The 25,431-nt window shown below is 42.1% G+C and overlaps 1 protein-coding gene across 1 annotated transcript in view; it reads right to left on the bottom strand.

Moving 5' to 3' along the window:
- LOC145410416 (uncharacterized) overlaps window positions 1–25,431 on the bottom strand; it is a 159,657-nt gene that overhangs the window by 60,241 nt on the left and 73,985 nt on the right. Inside the window, exons 3-12 of the mRNA XM_080280569.1 lie at window positions 24,006–24,073; window positions 21,080–21,334; window positions 20,585–20,681; window positions 18,294–18,427; window positions 17,263–17,503; window positions 16,681–16,745; window positions 15,484–15,564; window positions 14,093–14,374; window positions 13,221–13,454; window positions 11,568–11,592 (exon numbers count right to left, since the gene is read on the bottom strand). Of these exons, the coding sequence (XP_080136695.1) occupies window positions 11,568–11,592; window positions 13,221–13,454; window positions 14,093–14,374; window positions 15,484–15,564; window positions 16,681–16,745; window positions 17,263–17,503; window positions 18,294–18,427; window positions 20,585–20,681; window positions 21,080–21,334; window positions 24,006–24,073 (1,482 nt within the window). The remainder of the gene's footprint in view (window positions 1–11,567; window positions 11,593–13,220; window positions 13,455–14,092; window positions 14,375–15,483; window positions 15,565–16,680; window positions 16,746–17,262; window positions 17,504–18,293; window positions 18,428–20,584; window positions 20,682–21,079; window positions 21,335–24,005; window positions 24,074–25,431) is intronic.

Consider the following 25,431-nt stretch of genomic DNA (forward strand, 5'->3'; position numbering starts at 1 on the left):
TTTTTTCATTTTGGATTTTTTTTTTCATTTTTTTGGTATATATATTTTTTTTATTCTGTCCGGGATTGAGCAGTGTCGGGAAAAATTGGGATATGGTTTTTTCGCCTCTACACAACAGCATCACAGATAATTCTAAGACCGACGGTTTTTATCTTTTTATTTTTTGTAGCGCAGTCGGTGTTATGGCTCGTGTTGTTTTTTTTTTTGGGAGGGGGGGGGTTTGGCGGGCCGATTTTTTTTTAGGGGTTGACTGACTTTTTATTTTTTTTTATTTTGCTTTATTTTCCCCAACTTTTTTATTTGGGGGGTTTGGTGATTTTTTCCATATTTCCGAGTTTTTTTTCATTTTTCTTTTTTTTTTCCAGCGGGTTTTTGGTGTTTTTTTTGGTATGGCATTTTTTTGAGATTCGGAGGTCGTTTTTCCTTTTCCTCTTTTTCTTTCTTAATAGAGGGTGATTTTTTTTTTCTGGGGGGGGGGTGCTTGTGGTTGGATTTTTCAAGGTTTTTTTTTTTAAAGGGCGATTTTGAGGTACTGTATTTTCTTTCTTTTCTGTTTTTCTCTTTGTGTGTGTGTGTGTTTTTTTTTTTAGGTTCTCTGGCGGGTTTCTTGGCGTGTTGATTTTTTTTTTTTTTTTTGGGGGGGGGGCTGGCCTGATTTCCATGGAGCTTTAATGACGGTCTTCTTGGTTTCCAGGAATTTTGTGGTATATTATTTTCATTTCATTCACCCTATCAATTTAATTACCCACATCAGATTCATTCACCTCTGTCAATTCACCCCATCAATTTAATTCACCCCATCAGTCTGTCACCCCGTCAGTTTAATTCACCCCATCAATTTAATTCACCCCATCAGTCTGTCACCCCGTCAGTTTAATTCTCCCCATCAATTTAATTCACCCCATCAGTCTGTCACCTCATCAGTTTAATTCACCCCATCAATTTAATTTATCCTATCAGTCTGTCACCCCATCAGTTTAATTCACCCCATCAATTTAATTTATCCTATCAGTCTGTCACCCCATCAGTTTAATTCACCCCATCAATTTAATTTATCCTATCAGTCTGTCACCCCATCAGTTTAATTCACCTCATCAATTTAATTCAGCTCAGTCACATCACCCCATCAAGTTAATTCACCCCCGTCATTCACCTCATCAATTTAAATCACCCCTCGTCAGCTTCATTCACCCATCATTTTAATTTACCCCCATCAGTTTACTTCACTTCATCAGTTTCACCCCATGAACTCAACTCACGCCATCAATTCATCCCCATCAGTTTAACTAACCCCATCAATTCATCCCCATCAGTTTAACTCACCCCATCAAATCACCTCACCAATTCACCCCATCAAATCACCTCACCAATTCACCCCATCAGATCACCTCACCAATTCACCCCATCGATTTTATTCACTCCCATCAATTCACCCCATCAGCTTAATTCACCTCTCTCAGTTCACCCTTCAACTCGTACCCATATGTCAGTTCACCCCCATCAAGTCACCCCAGCAATTCACCCCAGTCAACTGTCTCCATCAACTCGTACCCATATGTCAGTTCAGTTCACCCGATCAATTTATTTCACCCCCATTAATTTCAATTTAATTTTACCCCGTCAGTCGGCCGCGTCAACCCGTCCCTTAGAGCCAACACACCAAGGCGCAACGTAGAAATTGACGAGAAAGCATTTGTCACAGACGTACACATAGCAGCTCCAACGCCCTACGGTCATGGTCCCTTGAATAATATATATGTACACAGGGACGTACGTACATTGCGCCGATCAGGGCTTGTGTGGTTCGGGTACGGCTCAAGGTCGGAAATTTCCTGTCAGCCTTGTATTTTTTTTCTTTCATAGCCTTTTTCATCAACCCTGTACCGGTATCTTTTTCTTTTCTTACGTTCTTCTTTCCTTTCTTGGTTTCCTTGTCCTTAAAACTTTCATAATTCTTTTCGTCCTTTATAATGTCATCTTTCTTTCTCTTTATCATACGTCTTGTGGATGCATGCTTGGTTATTAATGTCATGAGGCAGCAAACTTGTCTTCTCCTCATACAAGCAACCTGAGCCGTGCCCGCAACACACAAGACAAGAGAGTGCAATTTACGAACTACCCTGTATGTAGAAATGCTTAGAATGGTCGCACATACACATATAATCTGCTCACTTCAACTTGGCCTAATATTTACCATCTCGCCATCGTGAATACTGAGCTATATCAAGAGATTAATTCTGGAATGTGGTGCTGGTCACGAAGAAGTGCTACGTAAAGATGTAGAGCCACAGTGTCGTCTGATTCTGCCATTCAGCTATGACAGATTAACACTAGAATTTAATGCCAGTCACGAAGAAGTGCTCTAGGAAGGACGGAGAGCCTTGGCACCGGTATTGTATTTTTCTGCCTTTGAAATGTTGGATCTTGGCTTTAAAAGGACGAATATCTCGGCCAGCTTAAAGTGAACGAACTAGAGATATTTTAGACCTTACTGCAGTTCATTTCTCAAGGGTAAGAATGGCATATAAGACAGTACTACGGCTCTCATCCATTCCTTAGCACTTCTTCGTGACTAGCTCCAATTTCTGGTTTTCAGTGTTACAGCTCAGCGAAAAAAATTAGACGATACTACATCTCTGCTCCATTCCTTAGCACTTCTTCGTGACTAGCACTGTATTCTAGTGTTCATCTCTTGTTGTAGCTCAGAGTTCAAGATGGAGAGAGAGAGCAATTTTAGGCCAAGTTAAAGTGAAGAGAGTATACCGCTCTCTCGTTCGCCTTCTTGTTCCAGTTGCACGTGGATTCACAAATAAATTTACGATTTTTTTTCCGAGCAAGATTCCGCCACGAATAAGAATTCATCACGAGTAAGATTTGTATGTAAAGGAAAGACAGGGAAGGGAAAGTATCTACCCTACCAAAATTTTCATATCTTCAGGCAAAAGGAGATACTGGTATATATTAATTTCAAGGTGTGTTTATTGTGGTTAAAAACAGAAATAAAACTGAAGGTTAAAAATAAAAATAGATTACATAGTCTTCTCACATCTCCTCCTGGGAAAAAATAAAATCTTTATCATGACATGGAATTGATCGAAAATGTGTTTACTGTTTCACTTACACTAAATTCTCTTTATTAGATTTTTTTCCCCTTTCTAATGGGGGAGGGTAAAAAAAAAAAAGTAGAGAAGGGGAGGGGAGGGGGAGGGAAGGGTAGGGTAGAGTAGGGTAAGGTTGGGTTGGGTTGAGTAGGATAGGATTATGGTAGGGTAGGCTATGGTAGGGTAGCGTAGAAGGGTTGTGTAGGGTAGGGTAAGGGAGGGTAGGGTAGGACAGGGTAGGGTAGGGTAAGATATTGTAGGGTAGTAGGGTTTGCTTAGGTAATCGATTACTTAAGAATGTATTTCCCTCTAAAACAAATAATAAGCTTCGGACATTTCATTGTAAGTGTTATTTGTGAATCCCAGTTTTTGTTTACTGCCAGTTTCGCCGACAGTAAACACCTTCCTCTTGTTTACTTTCTTTTTGTTTACGTGCCAGTGTCGCGGATCACCAAGCAATAAACAAACGTCGATATAGTTCGTTCACATTAACTTGGCTGGAGTTTTTCGTGTTTTTCTTTCTTCTTCGTCTTCTTCCTGTTTTTGTTTTTTTGTTTTTTTAACTTGTTTTCCGTACCTCAGTGGCTGAATACCACGGCTGTACATCCTTTCCACAGCACTTCTTCGTGACTGGATCATCCTCTCGTCTTAAAGTGGAGTTGGTCGCTGAGATTTTCATATTGCAACTTGTTTCTCGTAGCTCAGTGGCAGAAAAAGACAATACGGCTCTTTCTTTTGGCACGTCTTCGTGACTAGCACCATTTTTCTAGTCACAGTTGTTATAGTTCAGCGTTCAAGATGGAGAGACGACATTTTTAGGCCAAGTTAAAATGGACAGATTATAGTATCGCAACCCAGCAAACTGTAAACACACGTGACTCGCTCTTGCTCTTCTTCTTGTTTATGCGCCTCGGCCAATTGGACTGTCAACACAACCACACGTGGGGCGGCGAAATTAACCCCTTCATTACGATGACCCTTATTATTAGTATTACCATTATTATTGTTGATTGTTATTGTTGTGATTATTATTATTGTTTTATTAGTATTATTGTTGTTGCCGATTTTATTCATTTTAATATGGTCCTCGAGGTGAAGCGGCGAAAAACAGAATCCATTAACCATTCGACAATTTTTTCCTTTTCGAGTTTGAGCACCTTTTTTTCTTTCATTTCTTCAGATGCCGTCGTAGTGAAGGGGTCGGTTGTGTGGACAGCCCTTTGTAATGTGCCCCCAAACACAGCCCAAGCAGCTAACCCTTTGAGCACCGGGATAGGCGTGTGTGTGTGTGTGTGTGTGAGAGAGAGAGAGAGAGAGAGAGAGAGACTCTGTGTGTGTGTGTGTGTGTGTGTGTGTGTGTGTGTGTGTATGTTGTAGTCGCTGTAATTATTTTTCATGTGTTTGGTACCGGTATATTGTTTCTGTTTTCGTTTTTATTTGACAGCCATTGTTTTTATTCTTGTGGTCAATAGCATCCTCCTTCCCGACGATTTTCTTGAGCTCAGGAAAGGCCTCTCGTACTGAAGGGGTTAAGGAAGGTCAGCTGCAAATCCTCCTGCTTCAAGAGTCTTCCCCGAGCTGAGTAAAATCGTCTGAAGTTAGCAAGAATGAAATGGAAAAATAAGTCGCCGGCGTGCAGGGGTTAAGGCGTAAAATTTGAGTGCCTTTGGTTGTTTATGGAGACTAACTAGTGTAATGTAAGAGTAAAATCATCATCATCATCATCATCATCATTATCATCATCAACTCCTTTTAACATATATATTTTTTTTAATATTGGCATCTAATTGCGCCGTGTTAGGGATTAAATCTGTTCGTCTCCTTGGTTACTAGTGGAGAATTTGATGATTTGTTATTTTTTGCCACTCCTCTTCAGTTTAACAAAAGGCATACCATAGTTATTTTTATTTTATTTTTTTATTAGTCTGTTATCTTTGTCTTATTATGTGGACTTTCGTGGACTCAGGGCTGCCTGGACTGTGCCTGGAGGTCTGGAAGGGAGGGGTGCCACCAGGATAGTAGGGGGGCGGGAGGGAGGGAGAGGGGAAGGGGAGGAGGGGGTGGGAGTGTGAGGGATAGGGGTGAAAGGGGGGTGAGTGGAAGGGGAGGAAAAAGAGATTAAGAGGAGACCAGAGTGGACATGGATGTAGGTTTAGCCCGTGTGTGTGTGTGTGTGTGTGTGTGTGTGTGTGTGTGAGAGAGAGAGAGAAAAAAAAAATTATGTGTGTGTAAATACACCGTACCTAGTGTGTGTGTTTGCGTGTACACACTTAGGGATGGTTATGTGTACTCTGGTCGTGCACATGCGCCCCGGCTTGGTGTCAGTGGCAGGGCAAGCTGGATATGTAAGGTAGGGTTAAATTAAGTAAGGTAAAATAGGGAAGGGGAGGGGAGGTGAAGGGTAGGCTGGTTTAGGTAAGGCAGGGTAGGGTAGGTTAGGATAAGGTTTGGGTAAAGTAAGATAGGGTAGGGTAATGTATGTTTAGGTTAGGTTAGGCATAGTGGGTAAGGAAAGGAACGGTAGGATTGGTTAGGTAATAGGTAAGGTATGGCAGGTTAAGGTAGATTAGGCTAGGGAAGGTTAGAGTAAGGTAGGCTTTCCTCCCTACCTGATACTCACACCCCTGCTAGATTGGTTCCCTCTTGGGCATATCACCTTGGCATTTACTTCCCTAGGCATTTATTATCTTGGTATTTATCTCATTGGGTATTTCTCCTCTAAGCCTTTATCACCTCGGGCATTTATTAACTTAACATTTTCTCCTTTGCCATTTATTCTCTTAGCATTTATCTCCTTGGGCATTTATTCACTTAGCATTTATCTTCACGGGCATCTTTTCTGCTAGCATTTTTTAACCATTGCCATTTGTTCTGTTGGCATTTATCTCCTGGGCAGTTGTTTTCCTGGCATTGCTTCCCTTAACATTTACGTTCCTCGGCATTTATCTAATGGGCATTCATATCTTTGGCATTTATTCTCAGGGCATTAATCGTCCATGGGCAATTAGCTTTCTGTGCATTTGTCTTTCGGAGGCATTTTTCATTGCGCATTTACCTTTCTGGGGTTTCATTCTCCGGGCATTTATTCCTTGAGCATTTCCTTACTTTGGCATATAGTTACGTTCTCAAACAATACTTCCGAGAGGTGTAATTAGGAGGAAGGTGTATTTGGAAGAGCGAGGGATTTGTCTGATGGGTTTTTTGTCCGTAGGCTTTGTCCAGGAGGTATGTTTCGGAGAAGACATCGTCCGTGACAGGCAGTGTATAGAGATTGTTGTCCAGGGTAGGCATTGTCCATGGGTAGTATTGTTCAGGGTATGTATTGTCCATAGGTAGTATTGTTCAGGGGAGGTATTGCAACCAGGGAAGATTTTGTCCATGAGATATTGTCCAGGGAAGCTTTTGTCCATGAGTTATTATCCAGGGAAGATTTTGTCCATGAGGTATTATCCAGGGAAGATTTTGTCCATGGAATATTGTCCAGGGAAGATTTTGTCTATGGAGTATTGTCCAGGGAAGATTTCGTCCATGAGGTATTGTCCAGGGAAGATTCTGTCCATTGGAAGTATTGTCTAGGGGAGGCGGTGTACAAAATACAGTATTATAGAGGGGTATGAGTCGAGATGTTCAGGGGAAGTGTAGTAAAGGAGAAGTAATGTCCAGGAAAAGATAACTTCAGGTATCAATTCTTCGGTTACTGCTCCATTAATAGGGCCGCTGGTATGTTAGCTCTAGCAATATAGCCGGGTATGCATGTTGGGCCCTTGCGATTATGCCCAGACTGAGGATTGCATAGCGGTGTATGCTCAGACTGAGGTTCCCCCGACGGTATGCCCGCAGTGTAAGTGAGAACTGAGGATCGCTAGTGGTGTATGTGCAAGCCGAGGATGGCAAGTGATGTATGCCCAGACTGAGGATCGTGGTGTATGCCCAGATTGGCGATCATGGTGTATGCTTAAACTGCGGATGGCCTAGCGGCGTATGCCCAGACTGCGGCTCACCTAGCAGGGCCGCGACGTGTGAGTTTGGCTTTGGACGCATGCGTGTTCGACATCTCCTCTCGGACGGCTTCTACTGTTAGCTATAATACGGCAATCTCGAGGTTCATTTCCAAGAAGGGGAAGGAAAAGGAAATCCATAAAACAACAAAGCGAGAAAAATCTACAATTATGAGAATCCAGTTTTGCTTTGCGTGGTGTGATCCCCGTTCGCTCAAGGGGGACTGAAAGGCGCACAAGTTTTTACACAGCGATTGTTTATATATATATATATATATATGTACTGTATATACTTTTTGTCTAGGGTTCATATACTTGTGGTTATTGGAGGCTTCATAGCACTTGTTCCCCGACGATTTAGTTTGCATATTACACCTTACCTATGTCATGTAGCTATGGTATGCACGACCCTTTTATCAACATGGACTGTGTTCCGGTACTCCTAAGTCTGGTGGTACAGTACAGTGCATGACAGTATTAACAAGTATTTTTAACGTAGCTACTGTGTGCAGAAAAAATTTAGTTGGGAAGAGAGTATGGAGTGATAAATTTTGTATCATCTCATCCTCGGTGAATATTTTGTCTAATTTGCATTTAATATCCTCCTGTATGTTAATTATGTTGATATTTGAATGGCATAAATAACACATAAGACAATAGAAAAATGTTATCATGAAGAGAAAATCGCTTGGGGAAAAAAACTATGAAATCTCCCATGCCAGTGAGTATATGGGCCTATGTATGTATGCACGAAGCTGATCAATGTGGGAGAACACGAGGCTTGGTTATGTACACAACTACACGGGACACGACACGCACACGCATACACACGTACATGGTTGGTTTTATTATGCATTGCTAAAATTAAAATCACTATTGGTACCCCGTCCTCCTTCTACATCAACACACGGAGGTCACGGTGGGGTAAAGTCGTGACCGTTTTATAACACAGGTCACCTTGAGAGAGATTAGAGATAGTGAGAGAGAGAGAGAAAGAGAGAGAGAGAGGTCTAAACACAAGCTTGCTACACTAACTAGTCCACACCATTCAAGAGGGTTGTTAGGGCTGCGGTGGTTTGGCTGTTAAGTATTCCTCCATCCCAGACACTCGTCACGTTCATGATAGCCAATTGGTTTTCAAGACTTATGTGTTAGTCAATTGAATTTTGCCTAAAACTTATGGGATTTCATTTAAAGCTTTTAGTCAGGCATCCATCTACCTCGAGAAAACAACGTTCCTGTAGGGGAAGTAAATGTTGTGCTGTAATGTTAGAGAGCAGTTAACGGTATACATTATCATATCCTTAGAGTCATTCATCATACCCTCAGTGTCCATTTGTTCACGGTGTTAGTCAGCATTTACTCCCATCTTTAACAAACAAGGTCAGTTCTTAAGCTCATGCATCACCCACAGTGGCAGTCCGTGAAACTCTCATTACCCTAGTGTTCGTTAGCTCCTCGGGACAGGCAAAACAGATTAAGTGGCTTATAAAAACCTTAGATTAAAGTGTGTTTCACTGCTGTCTGCTGTGAGTGTTGTATGGAGTCTTCAGAAACTTGCCTTTTTTATATATATATTAGCTGTTTCATAGGTAAGACAGACGCCTACTTTTGAGTTCAAGAAGGATGAATCTTATGTTTGACAAAGACTTGATTTGTATGTGGCTCGTGTCTTTGAAGGGAAGGATGAACAACCTGAACTAGAGACCATAGTACCAGAGCAGTTACGACACACTGACTCTACAAGCAGTCCTCGTTATAAGGTCTGGCATGTGATCATTAGTATCACAACACTTGACATAAAATTGGCACTGTGAATTTGGGGATTATGGCAGATTTGCTCTTTAAGTAGCAGTGGAACTGTAATAAGCAGTTCTGATGTACGGTAGCTCTCTGGTAAGTTAATTCATAAATATCATAATAGGCTACTTATAATGAGGACTTGCTGACTATACACACAGTGCACATTTGACTGTAATATTCCTCAGTTAGACTAGGTTGGTTCTTTCAGGGGCTAAATCCAAACTTACAGACACTCAAAAAGGACAGCAAATACCCTGACAGATAGTGTGTGTTGAAAGCAGCCAACGCGTCGAAGTGCTTGCCTCCAGTAACTACAGATCTCGTTAGTTTCAGCCAAGCACCGCAAACCTGGACATACATGGGACAAGATGGCGGACCCTGGAACGCTTGGTTGGTTGACTGGATGGTTGATGGAATAACTGCTTGATCAGATGGATGGTTGGTCGACTGGATGGGTGGAAATGTGAGTCGATTGCTTGCAGGACCGGCTATTCTCTCGGCTGATCGCTGGGTGGAAGGATAATTGCTTGGTTTTGTAACTGGGTATTCGCTCGTATAATTACTTTGGTGGTCGACTGGATGGGTGGAAGGATAGTCGATTGTGTGGTTGGTCGACCAGATGGGTGGAAGGATAGTTGACTGCTTGCGTAACTGACTCGGTTGATTACTTAGGTCATTTTCCAGTTGGGTAGACTGCTTGAAGTAAAGGTTTGGCTGGATGGGTGATTGCTAGGCTGGGTTGTTGGGCTGAGAGAAGTGTGGCTCCCTAACATCACCTTTTTATCTACTATCAGATTTGCATATACCGCTATCACTATAAATACCACCACTGCCACAACCACGTTTTGTGTATATACCCTCGCATTAAGCGTTCCTGAATCTGGCATGTGTTGAAATGTCCAAAACTGAAGAACATGTATCGACTCGGAAGTCTGTCTTTTGTCAACAGCGAAACACTTTGTTTACATGGTTCCATTTTCTATGCATGTGATTATTTTTTTATCTATGACAGGGGGTGACTTAGGGTATGTAGGGTATACACATGCACACACACAGACACACACACTCATACACCCACACTCATACATGCACACCACATCTCTGCAATCTACGTTGGGTAGTTTTTCTTAAACACAAGACTCTCTCTAACTCTTGCTACAGTTATTTTTTTAATAGACGGAAATAGTTCTTAAGTCTGTTACCACTAAGCACTCTACGCACAGTCACTACAGAACTCTACCCTGGGACACTGGCACGAGGGTCACGGTAGTATGGATCCGGGAAATAATAATAATAATAATATAATATACAGTAAAAAAGCTCATCTCTTGGACTTGTGTTCTCGTCAGCTTGGAAGGTTTTTTTGTAACCTCTTTTACCATTCATTTTTCAGTAATGTGTGTTGATATTCTCTTGAACAGTATTAATGGATGCCAGATGGTCATGTGGATTCAGGCGTTCCACTGGATGTATCCCATAAAGGCTTAAATCCAAGGGGTGGTTGCTTGCATGCTCGTTATACCACTCAGGGTCTAATCCCTTGCTTTAAATATCTGGACTGATTAGCCTAGCCCCAGACCCATATGCTCCAAATGGAAAAAAAAAATCAATAGACAATACAATGGTTACGTTAAACAATGTTCAGCTGTGGACGCAAATACGATTCACATAATAATGGCAAGTGAGCGATGACATTGAAATTTAGTGATACAACGTTCGAAGCCCAATAAGCTTTTCATAATACTGTACTATATTAGAGTCCCATAATTGCTGGACTTAGAAAATGGAGCACTTTGATGCTCATTTAGATTTTCAGAGTACCGGTAAACTATTTGTCTGACTAAGTAATGGAATGAGGGGCCTGTTATTTTCTGCAAATGTACATTGACGTTTAAGGAGGTGTAAACATTGTTTTAAAAAAATGCCAAGGTGAAAAATACAAAATAATTTATAGTTTAGGGAAGTACTAAAACTCTTCCAAAACCGACAAGAATACGTGCCCTAGAAATTACAGCGATTATTTTTCCAAGTTTGGCTGACATAACTCCAATTTATTTTCCTTCTAATTTTAAAGTGTTTCTCTGATAGTTGGTGTAGTTACCCCCGGAACCATGATTTTTCTACCGCGACCAAATTTTTTGTGCTTAATCATACAAAGGTTTATTTCACAAATTTTCCAATTAAGTCTTTTTTTCCACAGTTTTTCAATCACATTCTAAGTCATGAGTAACAACAGTTTCCACCTGGTTTTCAGTAATTTCGTTTTTCATGCTGAATTTCCTTAACGTTATGAAAACAACAGTAACTTATGTGTCTGTGTTTGTAATTTTACAGCCATATTTATTTCCCTTAGTATTTCCCACTTATTTTCAGTTATAACAATAATTACACTAGCCATCAGTAACACCGTTTATGATCTAAAATATTGCATCGCATTTGTGCTCCTCTGAACACTGTCATCTGGTTTTAGAATACTTTCAGAATTCGTGGTTATTTTTCTGTATACATCACACGACCATGCACTGTTTCCACTTCCTTAACATTAAAACACTTTCACCTATGATTCCACACTTCGTTGTCAGAATGCAAAATAAATCAAGTCATTTTAGGGGGTTTCCATGCACACACTTTATATATCATTTTCTCCAGTTTGACATCCACGAACCAGCTCTCCACACAGCTGGCGGGTTCTGCAAGACTTATAAATTTAGGGTTCACTTGAGTTGGCTCTCGTGTGATTCCTACACAGCCTGCTTATAACATAGAAAAGTCACCCCTCCCACTCTCCTCTCAAATATTTCTCACTTCGATTTTCTCTAAGTATCCCACAATTATCCTTCTCACTCGAGTTTCGCTTGGTCTCCTTCTCTTATATTTCTCACGAACATTAATTTCGCTTCACGCACTTTTACCATTTAACTTCGCATTTCACATAGCATCATCCATCCCCTTCAGCGTACAGTAAGTTCTCGTTATATAATGTGTTCCAAAATATCACTTTTTTTTTTCCCCACACAACCTTTACTGTAACTTGAGTAAATCGGCACTATAGGTATCAGTGGATCTTTAACAGGCCATTTACTGTACAATTTACCGAAGATATAATTACAAAAAAAAAGACATAAAATAGCCATTAGGTAATATATAACAAGGTCTTACTGTACCGGACTTCCGATGTCATGAAGTCCAATATTTCTACACGGCATCACCTTCACTCTTATGGCTTGATGCGATTCCTCTGCTTTTAATTGCATGACTTCACAACAGCCCACTCTTCTGGTCCCGTGACATCATTTCCAACACCACAAGGACGTCACTTCTTCGAACACCGCAAGGACACTACCTCTTCCAACACCACAAGGACGCTACCTCTTCCAACACCACAAGGACGCTACCTCTGCCAACACAGTGCTATCACACACGGTACAAAAAATCACGTCCTCACTTCTGATCATGACCCTGTTCATTGACTACCATATTTTCCTTGCTGTGGGAGACTTCATGACATCTCTTCCTGACTGATTTATTCTTCATATTACCTCCTAAGACCTTCTTGTGTGTTAATCTTATCCTTGCTCCGGTAACACTCAAGAGGATATTAAGGTGAAATATACAGGATTATGTGGAAGAGGAAGAGGTGTTTGAGAATCTCCGGAAATCAAAATATGGCCATCTGTCTAGCGTTGCCTCACCACACGTTACAACTTTTCACAACATGCCGCTTCTTGCTGCATCTCACTCGTGTTGTCTAGGCGTTACTTCCTTGTTGGGGCGTCAATTCCAGATGGATAGGAAGCTGGAGGTAGAGGTGGAGGTGAGGAAGAGCAGAAGTAGCGACAGTAGTGAGTGGGAGAGGAGGGAGGGAAGAAGACGTGAACCTCCGCTGTATGGTTGGTTGGTTCCACATCCTCCTAGAAAAGAATGAAGAAAACAAAAACAAAAAGATTAACACTGCCTTCTGTGACTCAATTTCTGGTCAGTAAAATATGGTGTCATCTGAAATAGTATGTTAGAATTTTCCTGACTATGAAAAAATGAAAGATTATGGTTAGTTTGTAGCTCATCTGCCTAGAATAAAGAGAGAATTTTGGTGTCATGACCAGAAAGACAGACTGACAGTTAGAGAGAGAGAAAGAGAAAGAGAGAGAGAGAGAGAGGGTAGACAACAAAACTATTGGCCCTTTCATAGATGTTACAGGGCGTTATTATAAAGCCCAGTTTCTTCCTTACATGTCAAAGGCAAGAAGAGTATTACAGACAGAAAGACATAGATACATAAATATAGATAGATAAAGAGGGATAGATAGATAATGCTCACCTTTATACTCGATGGATACATTGACTGGAGTATGGCCAAGGAATCCCTGCGTTAGGTTTCTGCCACACGAGAGGGTAGACGAGGACAGGGAGCGGATGGTCCCCTCTCCTTCACTGTTTGACTCCAGCATGAGACACAGACGCCTCACGCCCTTGCTGCTTCGGGACTTCGGGGTCACCACCACATACTGACGCCCTCCCTCCTTCCACCCCCCATTACAGGAGTACTCGGCCTCTGCAGGAGTGGAAAGAGTTAGGTTAGGTTGGCTTTAGGGTAGATTTGAGGAAGGAACAGACCCCTCACGCCGTTAGCCCTTCAGGGGGTCACTATCATATACCCGCGTCCTCTCCCACCCTCTTTTACAGGACTCGACCTTTGTGGGAGTGGGAAGGATTTGGTTAGGTTGTGTTGTGTTTCCCGGCTCGGCTGAATGTGAACCCAGTGGACTGCAGACTGCAGTGGCCCCCTCTCCTGTAGTCCACTAACCTCATTCGGGGGATAGGAAGGGAGGTGAAGGACGTTTGTATAAACAGGCAGCAGAGTCACCCAGTTTTATCAGTGTCACCACACGAAGGCGCCCCTCCCAAGCACTCTTATAAATAGATAGCTGTAGATAGGTAAATCCAGAAAGATATAGATGAACTCAGGTATATATACTTTAACCCAGATATATAGATACAGATAAGCCAAATAGATTAACTCAAATACAGATCAACTGAAGTAGATATTAATTAACCCAGATAGATATAAATGAACCAAGATTATAGTCAGATTAACCCAGATAGATATAGATTAAACCAGGTGGGTATAGATTAACATATAGATAGATAGATTACTCCAGTTAGATAGATGCAGGTAGCTAATTAACCCACCTGTATCGGTGCAGCTGTTACCAATCACCAGCGTATCGGTGCCGGAACATCCAATATCTAAGGTGGTAATGGGTCTGTCTCTGCACTGCCGGTCACGTGTATGCCTCTGATCCTCCAGCATGCCTCCTCCAGCACCTCCACCCCCCGAACCTCCACCTCCATGCCCCCTCGAGGATAAGGTCTCGCCTCTCAGCTCTCCTCCCTCGCCGTAGGATTGCCTGGTGCTGTCTGTGAGCTGATAGCGGCCCTCCACTGGGCAGTCGCTGTTCTCCACGTTAACACCTGGCGAGAGGGGAGCTTCGTTATTGGCCTTGTTATTTATTTATTTGTTATTGTTATTATTATTATTATTATTATTATTATTATTATCTTTGGTGGTGTTGTTATTGTCATAATCTTCATCATCATCATATGGCTGTTAACCAGGTATTGTTGTTGCTTTTATTATTATTATTATTATTATTATTATTTATTTTAATATTCTTGTTGCCGCAACTGTTGTTATTATTATTAGTAGTAGTAGTAGTAGTAGTAGTAGTATTGTCATTGATTTTAATATTGTTGCCGCAGCTATTGTCAGGGCACTTGCTAACTGCTGATGGTTGCTAGCCAGTTGGCTCCTAAGGTTTCAGATTTACGAGCCAAATAAATTTTTTAGTAGCCAAACTGACTACGAGCCGAAATATTTTATGAACAATAATTTATTTACACATTGTGATGATTAGACTCATATAATGAGGTTTAAAACATTCACAATGGCGACAAGGAAAGACTTAAAAATCGATCACAACGTGTTTTGTTCATTTAAGTGAGATTTATTTTATAGTTTACTCCTCTCCAAAATGGATGTATTTTCTCCTCGCCAAAAGGCGACTTGCATGTAACATTTGTTCGCCGAAGGGAAAAAATACTCGCATTTGCGAGCTGTGGCTCGCCAAACATGAGCCCTGGTTGTTGTTGTTGTTGTTGTTATTATTATTATTATTATTATTATTATTAGTAGTAGTAGTAGTAACAGTAGCAGTAGCAGTAGTAGTAGTAAAAAAGGTTAAGGCGCTCCAGCTAAATGTGAACTGTAATCGTTTACGTCCGAGGAAGGGTTAGAATTATATCCTGTACATATTACGACTCATGGAAGGGGGACTGGTCACGCTTGCCGTCAGTGTCTAAATGAGTATCCCAGTAAATAGACAGTGCTGGCTGGTAGACAAATAGATAGACAGATGGGTTGGTAGATAGGTCGGTAAGCAATGTCGATAGGAAAGTTGATAGATAGGAGAGTAGGTAGGCGTGCGGGTGGGTAGGTAGGTAGATAAGTAGACAGTGTACAGTAGGTAGGCAGTGTGGGTGGGCAGGAAGGTAGGTAAGAGGTGGATAATGCATGTACTTACTGACGAAGGTGGTGAAGTTAGGTGAGGCTGGGTCGAAGTACTGTGGAGTGCAGGCCGTTTGAGCCACCACCGACAATGACCCTGTGGGAGGAAACATACACCAGCTCACACTCAAGCGTTAGGTCATACTCAAGTACTAGGTCACACTCAAGCACTAGATATGTCGGTGAAGCACTGGGTGACACGTAAGCATTGTCACATCCACTTAAACACTAGGTTACACGCAGTCATTAGGTCACTTACTCAAGGACTAGGCGACACTCATTCAAGCACTAGGTTACACTCACTCATGCACTAGGTTACACTCATTCAAGCACTAGGCTACACTTCCTCTGGTACTAGGTCACACTCACTCAGGCACTAAGTCATACTCCAAGCAATAGGTCACTCAAGCAGTCACACTCATTCAAGTAGTAGGTTACACTCAAAATACTTGGTCACATTCAAGCACTAGATCACACTCAAGCACTAGATCACACTCAAGCACTAGGTCTCACTCAAGCACTAGGTCTCACTCACGCACTAGGTCACACTCAAGCACTAGATCACACTCAAGCACTAGATCACACTCAAGCACTAGGTCACACTCAAGCATTAGGTCACACTCAAGCACTAGGTCACACTCAAGCACTAGGTCACACTCAAGCATTAGGTCACACTCAAGCGCTAGATCACACTCGAGCACTAGGTGACACTCATTAACTGTAAACCCATATTCAGGTAACCTAGCTCACCCTAACGTCCCACTTAGCTCACTTTACACCACTGACATCCCACCAACGACGTGCTACAAAAAGAGAGTGGAAGAGAGAGAAAAAAAAAAAGCAAAAAAGAGTAAAAGCAAAAAAAGGAAGAGAGCAAAAAAGTAAAAGAGAGTAAAACAGCAAAAATAAGAGAGCAAAAAAGAGTAAAAGAGAGCTAGAAAGTAAAAGAGAATAAAACAGCAAAAAAGTAAAAGAGTAAAAAAGAGCTAAAAAGTAAGAGAGTAAAACAGCAAAAAAGGAAAAGAGAGCAAAAAAGAGTAAAAAAGAGCTAAAAAGTAAGAGAGTAAAACAGCAAAAAGTAAGAGAGCAAAAAAAAGGGTAAAAGAGAACCAAATAGTAAGAGAGTAAAACAAAACAAAAGACAGCAAAAAAAAAAAAGAGTAAAAGAGAGCCACTATGAGAGTAAAAGAGAGCCAAAAAGAGGTGTACTTACCCATCAGCACGTCCACCACGCCCTTATCCCTCTCGACCAGGTGAAGACATTGGTAGTCACTTGTACTGCAGATAGATAGACAGGTAGATAAGTAGATAGATAGATAAATTAAGTGATGTTATTGGCAGGATGGATATTTATGAAGAATTTTAACGTTCAGAATTCATGGTAAACTTAGGTGAATTAAATTGTTAAAATAAATTCTGGCTACGTCACTCAACCATCTGCATTGATAAAGGGAAATTTGAGAGAGAGAGAGAGAGATGGTGCACAAAAAGATAGACTGATAGGTAGGCAGATGGATGGTGGATGTAACTGATAGATAGATAGGCAGATGGATGGTGGATGTAACTGATAGATAGATAGGTAGATAGATGGTGCATACATATCTAGGCGACACAAACGACTCCAGAGCTTACCATGGGAGAGAGAGAGGGAGAGGGAGAGAGCATATGAGAGATAGACATAGATAGAGGGATCGATAGGTAGATAGATGGTGCATATAACAGACTGATAGATGGTGCATATGTATTTAGGCGACACAAACGACTCCAGAGTTTACCATGAGAGAGAGAGACCTACCATCCCCTAATAACCCTTGTGATGAACGTGGCGGAATGCGTCCCTTCTTCATAAGCCTCGAGACAGTTGTGGATGACCGTCTCCTGCGGCTCCCCCCCGTGCACCGACTCCACCATCTTGAGCGTGGAATTCGTGTGTCCTCCGCCCCTCGCCACACGCAGCATGATACTCCCGTTGAGCGACCGTAGCCAGGACTCCGACACGAAGTTAGGAAAGCGGCATTGACTGTGGCCCGTGTCGACTGGTGGGGGTAGGAGTGGAGAGTTAGTTGATGTGGCACCTTGCATGAAGAGTTAGCTGGGTGGGAGTGTGGGTGGAGAGTTACTTGGGGTGGTGGTGGGAGTGTGGGTGGGGAGTTAGTTGGGATGGTAGGAGTGTGGGTGGAGAGTTAGTTGGGGGTGATGGTGGGAGTGTGGGTGGAGAGTTAGTTGGGAGTGTGGGTGGGGCGTTTTGTTGGGATGGTGGTGGCAGTGTGGGTGGAGAGTTAGTTGGGGTGGTGGCAGTGTGGGTGGGGAGTTAGTTGGGGTGGTGGCGGTGTGGGTGGGGAGTTAGTTGGGGTGGTGGCAGTGTGGGTGGAGAGTTAGTTGGGGTGGTGACAGTGTGGGTGGGGAGTTAGTTGGGGTGGTGACAGTGTGGGTGGGGAGTTAGTTGGGGTGGTGGGCAGGTGGCAGTGGAGAGCAGTGCTGGGTTGTCAGACTCGGGGGGGGGGGGGATTTTTAAAAGTTATAAGTGGAGAGTTAAAGGAATAAATGTTTGTCGGTAGTAAAATAAAGCGTAATAAAGTTAAAACACTGCGACCATCAAAATTATACCCTGCGAAATATGTAGGCCAAGGTCACATATTATATAGATGTGTATAAATAAATGTATATGTTATTTATTGAAACTCTCATTGAACAGATAGGACATCCGTATCTAGAATAAGTTAGTGATAAAAGTAGTAATAGAATGAGTTAGTAATAATAGGTCTTAGGAGTCTAGAAAGAGAAATAAATACTCACCTTACAAAGAGAAATAGACCAGATACTCACCCTTCTTCAGTTTTAGCGTAATGGATCCCCCGTTGACGGAGAACAGACCATTGCATGTAGCGTCACCACTCTGCGCCATCCTCACCCCAGACCCGGTATGGTCACTCCAGAGCTTGTACACGAAACACCGGTACCTGTCGTGGCCAAGGTGGTACTGGCTTACTGGGGGTACTGGCAGGGGGACTGGGATGCTAGGAGGAGGACTGCGGTGCTAGGAAGGGGGCTGAGTCACTGGGATACTGGGAGGGGTACAGGGTTACTAGGGATACTTGCGAATTAACTGGGATACTTAGAGGGGGTGGGGGTACTGGGAGCTCAACTGGGTTTCTAGGAGGATTACTGGGTTTACCATTTACTTGGAGCTTATACTGGGAGAACTGGGTGTTAGAAAGTACTGGGCAACTAGGCAAAAGAAATCCCTACCAATCATAGTGCTATGTGTGTGTGTGTGTGTGTGTGTGTGTGTGTGTGTGTGTGTGTCTGTGTGTGTGTGTGTGTGTGTGTGTGTGTGTGTGTGTGTGCCAAACTTTCCCTTTGACACGCCACGCCATTGCAGTGCCATATAAATTTACCCAAATTACGGTAACACACACACACACACACACACACACACACACACACTCTCTCTCTCTCTCTCTCTCTCTCTCTCTCTCTCTCTGTCAACGAGAAAGACAAGTTACGTTCCCAAATATTCTTTTCTTTATTAACCCCGACGTGGAAAGTGCATTCGCCCATATGTTGTATTTGTGCATGTCTGTCTGTCTGTATGTTTGTGTCCCCTGGTTTTGTTTGTTGTTTGTTTATTTGTATTTTTGTCTGTTCATTTGTTTGTTTACTTGTGCTTGCTTATTTCTCTTCCTTTTGTCCCCCTTCTCGCCTCTTCCACTTTCCTCTCCTCTTCTCCTGTCATTCTCTTTCTACTTCCTCCTTTCTCTCTCCTTCTCTTCTTGCAGTTCTCTTCATTCCTCTTTCTCTTCTGTCCTGTTCCAGTTTCCAGTCTCTCTCCTCTTTCTCACTTCCATCTTCACCATCTCTTCCTCCCTTCCCTCCTCCTCCTCCTCCTCCTCCTGTCCTTCTCCATGCTGTCTCTCCCCCCACTCCTCCCCTCTCCAATCCTTTTCAACCTTATGCCTCCTCTACCTTCCCTCCGCCTCTCTCTTCCTCTTCTTCCCTTTCTCCTTTCCTCTTCCATCCTCTTCTCTTCTTGTTCCTTCCCTGTCTCAAATCCACCTCCTTCCTCTCCCCTCTCCTCTCCTCTCCTCTCCTCTCGTCTCTTCTCTTCCTCCTCAGTTTCACATCTTCCTCATTCCTCCCCCCCCCTTTCTCTCTCTCTCTCTCTCTCTCTCTCTCTCTCTAACACAACCATCCTGTCTCCGTGTAACTCCCTGGCCTCAAAGAAAACGGGATTCGGGCACCACTTACCACTTGCATATTCCACACCCATTTACACTGCCTGGCTGAGTGCTGAGAGAGAGAGAGAGGAGAAGGGGACGTCGCTCTCTCTCTCTCTCTCTCTCTCTCTCTCTCTCTCTGACACACACACACACAAAAACTAAAATATAATTCATTGTTAAAGGCAAGTCTCTCTCTCTCTCTCTCTCTGACACACACACACACAAAAACTAAAATATAATTCATTGTTAAAGGCAAGTCTCTCTCTCTCTCTCTCTCTCTCTCTCTCTCTCTCTCTCTCTCTCTCTCTCTCAAAAGCAAGACACTAAAATATAATTCAGTGCTAAAGGCAGGCTAATCCGCGGGTCTTAAACACAATAACGCAGTCTCTCCTAACTTACCAAGGAACAATAGAGAGAGGGGGAGGCACCGAAAACGGAGGGAGGGAGAGAATGAGAAGAGGAGGGAGAAAATGGAGGAAGAGAGAGAAAACGGAGGAAAGGAGAGAGTGGAGAAAGGGAGAGCCGGAGAGAATAGAGAGAGAGAGTAGGAGGAAGAAGGTAGGTTGTATATAAAGTGGAGAATGGTATTAAATTGGTAGATAGGTGAATGATCCTCTCTCTCTCTCTCTCTCTCTCTCTCTCTCTCTCTCTCTCTCTCTCTCTATTTCATTATTATATCCTTCCATTCCCCCTCTCTAATAATGATATCCCTCCCTCCTCTCTCTCTCTCTCTCTCTCTCTCTCTCTCTCTCTCTCTCTCTCTCTCTCTCTCTCTCTCACTCTGTTTCATTATTATATCCTTCCTTTTCCCCTCTCTAATAATGATATCCCTCCCTCCTCCTGTCTCTCTCTCTCTCTCTCTCTCTCTCTCTCTCTCTCTCTCTCTCACACACCCACCTGTCTTCATCCGATGTGGCAAGAAAATGGTCACTCTTGCCAATCAGATATCGGTTACTTCCTTCCTTCCACGATGCAAGACACTCCAGTTCTTCGGCTGTAAAAAAGAAAGAAAATAGAGAAAATAAATACAGTAGTTGTAGTTACGAAATGGGTCGTTGGAGTTCGTTTTCGTTTATCATTTATGTAGGTCTGTAATTTCGTAACTGGAATTATACATATATAGTTTTTGTAGCTTTGGTTATAGCTTAAAGGATTCAGGACTCTTAGCTTTCTCATCAGTATTCTTAGCTTTGTCTTGTAACTTGACTAGGCCTAATCAGACGAAATTGCTTTGGATATTTTTAGCTTATTTAGGACTCCTAGCTTTCTCATCGGTACTCATAGCTTTGTCTTGTAACATCAGTAAACCTAATCAGACCAAATTTAAAGGCAGTATCCAAATCAACCTAATCTAACTTTTAAACGTAAGCCAACCCAACCTTCACCACTTACTCGTGCTTTCGGTGCCTTGAATATCCGGGCAGGCCTGGAATTTGAACAGCATCTTATTGTCATCCGTACACCTGTCGACGGTACTGAGGGGGTAGTTGCACTCGGCATTCCCCCTGCTGTAGGTGAAGGTGTAGGAGTGCGGGAACGGGCACGGGATCGGGTTGGCATCGAGGCGGAACATGGAGTGGAGTTTGGAGTCCCCCGTCAGCAGGGAGCACACGTACGGTATCTCGTAACTCGTTTGCTCACACCACGCTGACGGAGAGACAAACTTTTAGAGAGAAAAGTCGTTAAGGAGAGGGAAAAACCGTTTGGAAGAGAAAAGGCGTGGAGGAAAAAACCGTTAGAGAAAGAACTGTATAGAAAATCCGTTAGGGAGGGAAAAATGTTAAGAGAAAATCGTTAGGGAAGGAAAATCCGTTGGGGAAAACCCGCGAAGGAGGAAAATCGTTATTAAAAAAAAAAAGGAGGAAATTACTATTGAATAATAACGTAGTGTTTCATGGCTCGAGGAATCACACCACACTGACGGAGACAAAAACCGTTAGGAAAAAAAACTCCCGGGAAAGTTAGGGAGGGAAGAACCGTTAGGAAGACAGGGAGAGAAAAAGCGTTGGGGAAAGAAAAGTCGTTAGGGAGAGAAAACGACTCAATACAACGTAGGGAATCTCATGGCTGGAGGAATCACGCCTCGCTGACGGAGAGAAAAATCGTTTGGGAGAAAAAAAAATCGTTAGTGAGAGAAAAACCGTCATGGAGAGGAAAAGAAAAACCGTTATGGAGGAAAAAATCGTTAGGAAAATAAATGTAAGGAATCTGATGGCTTGAAGAATCATACAACGCAGAGGGAGAGAAAAATCGTAATGGAAGGAAAAACCGTTAGAAGAAAAAAACGTAAGGTAGAGAAAAACTGTTGGAGAGGAAATGTTGCTAAATAAAACTAACAAGTCTCATGCCTCAAAGAATCACATCACTGGGATGGAGAGAAAAACTGTTTAGGGAGAGAAAAGCCGTTAGAGAAAGAAAAGTTATTGAATATCACGTTTGAGATGCAGTTACGTATAAGAACCGGGAGAGAAAAACCGTTAGTGAGAGAAAGAAGAATTACTGAATCTAACTTCTGAAAGGAAAACGGTTAGAGATTTGAATGGTAAGAAGGAAAAATGGTTAGAAGGAGGGAAAAACCGTTTGAAAGGAAAACTTGGAGGAAGAGAAAAACCGTTGGAGAGAAACCATTAAAGAGAAAGAATCCTTGTAAAGAAACGAAACAAAACCACAATTTGATTTAAAATAGTAAAAAGACAAAGGTAAGAGAGAGAGAGAGAGAGCGTTGGAAAAATGGTGATATTGAGAAAGTTGAAAAAATGGTGATGAGAGGGAGCTCAAAAAATGGTCACATGAGAGAGAGAGAGAGAGAGAGAGAGAGAGAGAGAGAGATCATTATCGTAATAGCGAAGCCTAGATGTTCGGTACGATAGAATAGAAAGCGATAGATGGTGAGATAGAACGATAGCAAACACACCGATAGATGCAACGATACCGACGGAAATATACACGGGAACTGATAGATAGATACAGTCAGAAGGTCACTGCATACGTACATACATGCATACATACATGCACATCATCATCATCATCGTCTTTATTGTTCTGCGTCAACATCCTAATCATCATCCCGCCTTATTATTATTATTATTATTATTATTATTATTATTACTACTACTACTACTACTACTGCTACTACTACTACTACTACTGCCATCATCATCATCATCATCATCCTGACCTCTTCTCCCACACAAAGATGGGGTAGGGTAGGGCCCTAAAGAAAAAAAGAAAAGAAAAGAAAAAAACAGCAAACCATATATTCTTCAGATTTTTTGTAGCTAAATTCTTACAAAATTTTCACCAATGTATGCTGTGTGGTTATACATAGTTTTTGGGATGAAATATACATCCACATACATCATACATCCACATACGTCATGCATCCACATACATCATACATCCACATACGTCATACATCCACATATATCATACATCCACATACATCATACATCCACAGACATCATACATCCACATACAGTACATCATGCATCCACATATGCATCCACATACATCATACATCCACATATACATCCACATACAGTACATCATACATCCACATATGCATCCACATACATCATACATCCACATATACATCCACATACATCATACATCCACATACATCATACATCCGCATAATCACAAACCTATGTTTTTACTGATTGAGGTACATTAGGCATACAAACATATTTTTACATAATCATATTATTAAATACCCCATACATTTTCTGGGTATTCATACATCGTCATTCAGTCATGCTGTTGTGTATTTAGTATGTATTCGTGTTTGTTAAGTGTGTACAGTGTAAACCTACCCTCCGTCCATTCAGGTTTACATAGTCTTATATACGTACGTAGTTATATACTGATAGATTTGTACGGTTTATATATGCTTTAGGACCTCCACAGTCGCGCGCGCACACACACACACACACACACACGCACACACACACACACACACACACACACACATCCATAGTTAAACATACATGCTTCAAGACATACGTGCATACGCACACATAAATACCTACATAACTACCTGCATGTATTTATAGTTCCATGCAAGCTTAGGTACACATGCATACCGTAATTAGCTTGTGCGTACACACGTACATGACACGTGCACACAAACGCACACATCGCCGCATCCGTGTGCGTGATGCTATGAGGAAGTGAATGTTGCACAAGGTGACCCAATGACGCACATAGGCACACGCACACATGTAGACATTCATACCAACGCCACTTGTATACAGATGCAGTCGTTCTCTCTCTCTCTCTCTCTCTCTCTCTCTCTCTCTCTCTCTCTCTCAGTACTCACTTTCCTTGTACTGCAGCACGTTGGTGTGCATACGGTGGATAACCAAACACCGCCTGCAGTCGTGGTTCCTGGTGAGAAAAAAGAAAATTATGTTAGTAGTGTAAGTAGAATAAGGTAAGTAGGTAGAAGGATGGGTAGACTGGTAGAATGATAGGTAGGGTTGGATGGTAGGGTGGGTGGATGTAATGGTAAGTTGGGTAGGTAGGTGGAATGAGAGGTGAATTGACAGAATGATGGAGTAAGTAGATAGAATGATAAGGTAAGTAGGTATAATGATCGGGTTAGTAGGAAGAATAAGAGGGTGACGTGGTAGGTAGGGTGGGTGGTCAGAATGATAGAGTAGGTAGATGGGGTAAGTAGAATGAAAGGATAGGTGGGTAGAATGGTAAGTACTCGTATGTACGTGTAGAATGATAGGATAGGTAGGTAGAATGTTAGAGTATACTGGTAGAATGATAGGGTAGGCAGGTAGAATGTTAGAGTATACTGGTAGAATGATAGGGTAGGCAGGTAGAATGATAAGGTAAGTAGGTAGCACAGGGTAAGTAGGTAGAATGATAGAATTAAGTGAAGAAGGTAGAGACAGTGGGGTTAGAAGAAATATACAGTAGACATGTACAGAGAGAGAGAGAGAGAGAGAGAGAGAGCAACACTGTCTCATTAAACTCAAATCACACTTTAACCAAATATGACCATCAAGTGTAGCCTGCATGCTATATTACACACCGCAATACACCTCAGTTTACACCCCATGTAACACACTCATGGTCGGGGTAACTCTGGTATCAGTAGCGCCTTTTCGTTAGCGATCTATTCCGTTTATTTTACCCCACTAATCCTCCTGTTCGTTACTGAGGCAGACTAGATCAGTGCTAAAAAATAAATAAATAAGTAAATAAAAATAAAGGCATAGAAGAGAATGTCAAAGTGTAGAAAGCACAATAAATTGCTTAGGAAAAGGTGTCACGGTACAGATGCCATCTACTTTATAATGCGACCCTGAGTTAAAACCAGCAAAGCACAACCCGGTCATCATCATCATTATCGTCATAGAAATTTCATCATCATCATCATCAGTCATCACCATCATCCTAAATTATATCAGTATTCATTATCATCATCAGCAGCAGCAGCCTGAGTCATAAATTTTCATCACCCTCAGCATGTCATATCAGTTCTCATCACTATCATCAGTCTGAGTCAAATTTTCATCATCATCATTATCATCATCATCAGCAGCAGCAGCAGCCTGAGTCATAACAGCATTTTTCTCACACCCAAAGCTACACAAATTATCAGTCGTTACACGCAGCTACAAAACCTACAGATATACTCATTTTACCACAAAATCTCATAGCCTTTCACACCACTACCGAAACGACAAACTTCACCGTAACGTTTGGCGCCACCGAAGCATTACAAAACA

The sequence above is a fragment of the Coenobita brevimanus genome, chromosome 85, assembly GCF_032717465.1.
Source record: "Coenobita brevimanus isolate Jiangsu-jjx chromosome 85, ASM3271746v2, whole genome shotgun sequence".
Taxonomy (NCBI): Eukaryota; Metazoa; Arthropoda; class Malacostraca; order Decapoda; family Coenobitidae; genus Coenobita; species Coenobita brevimanus.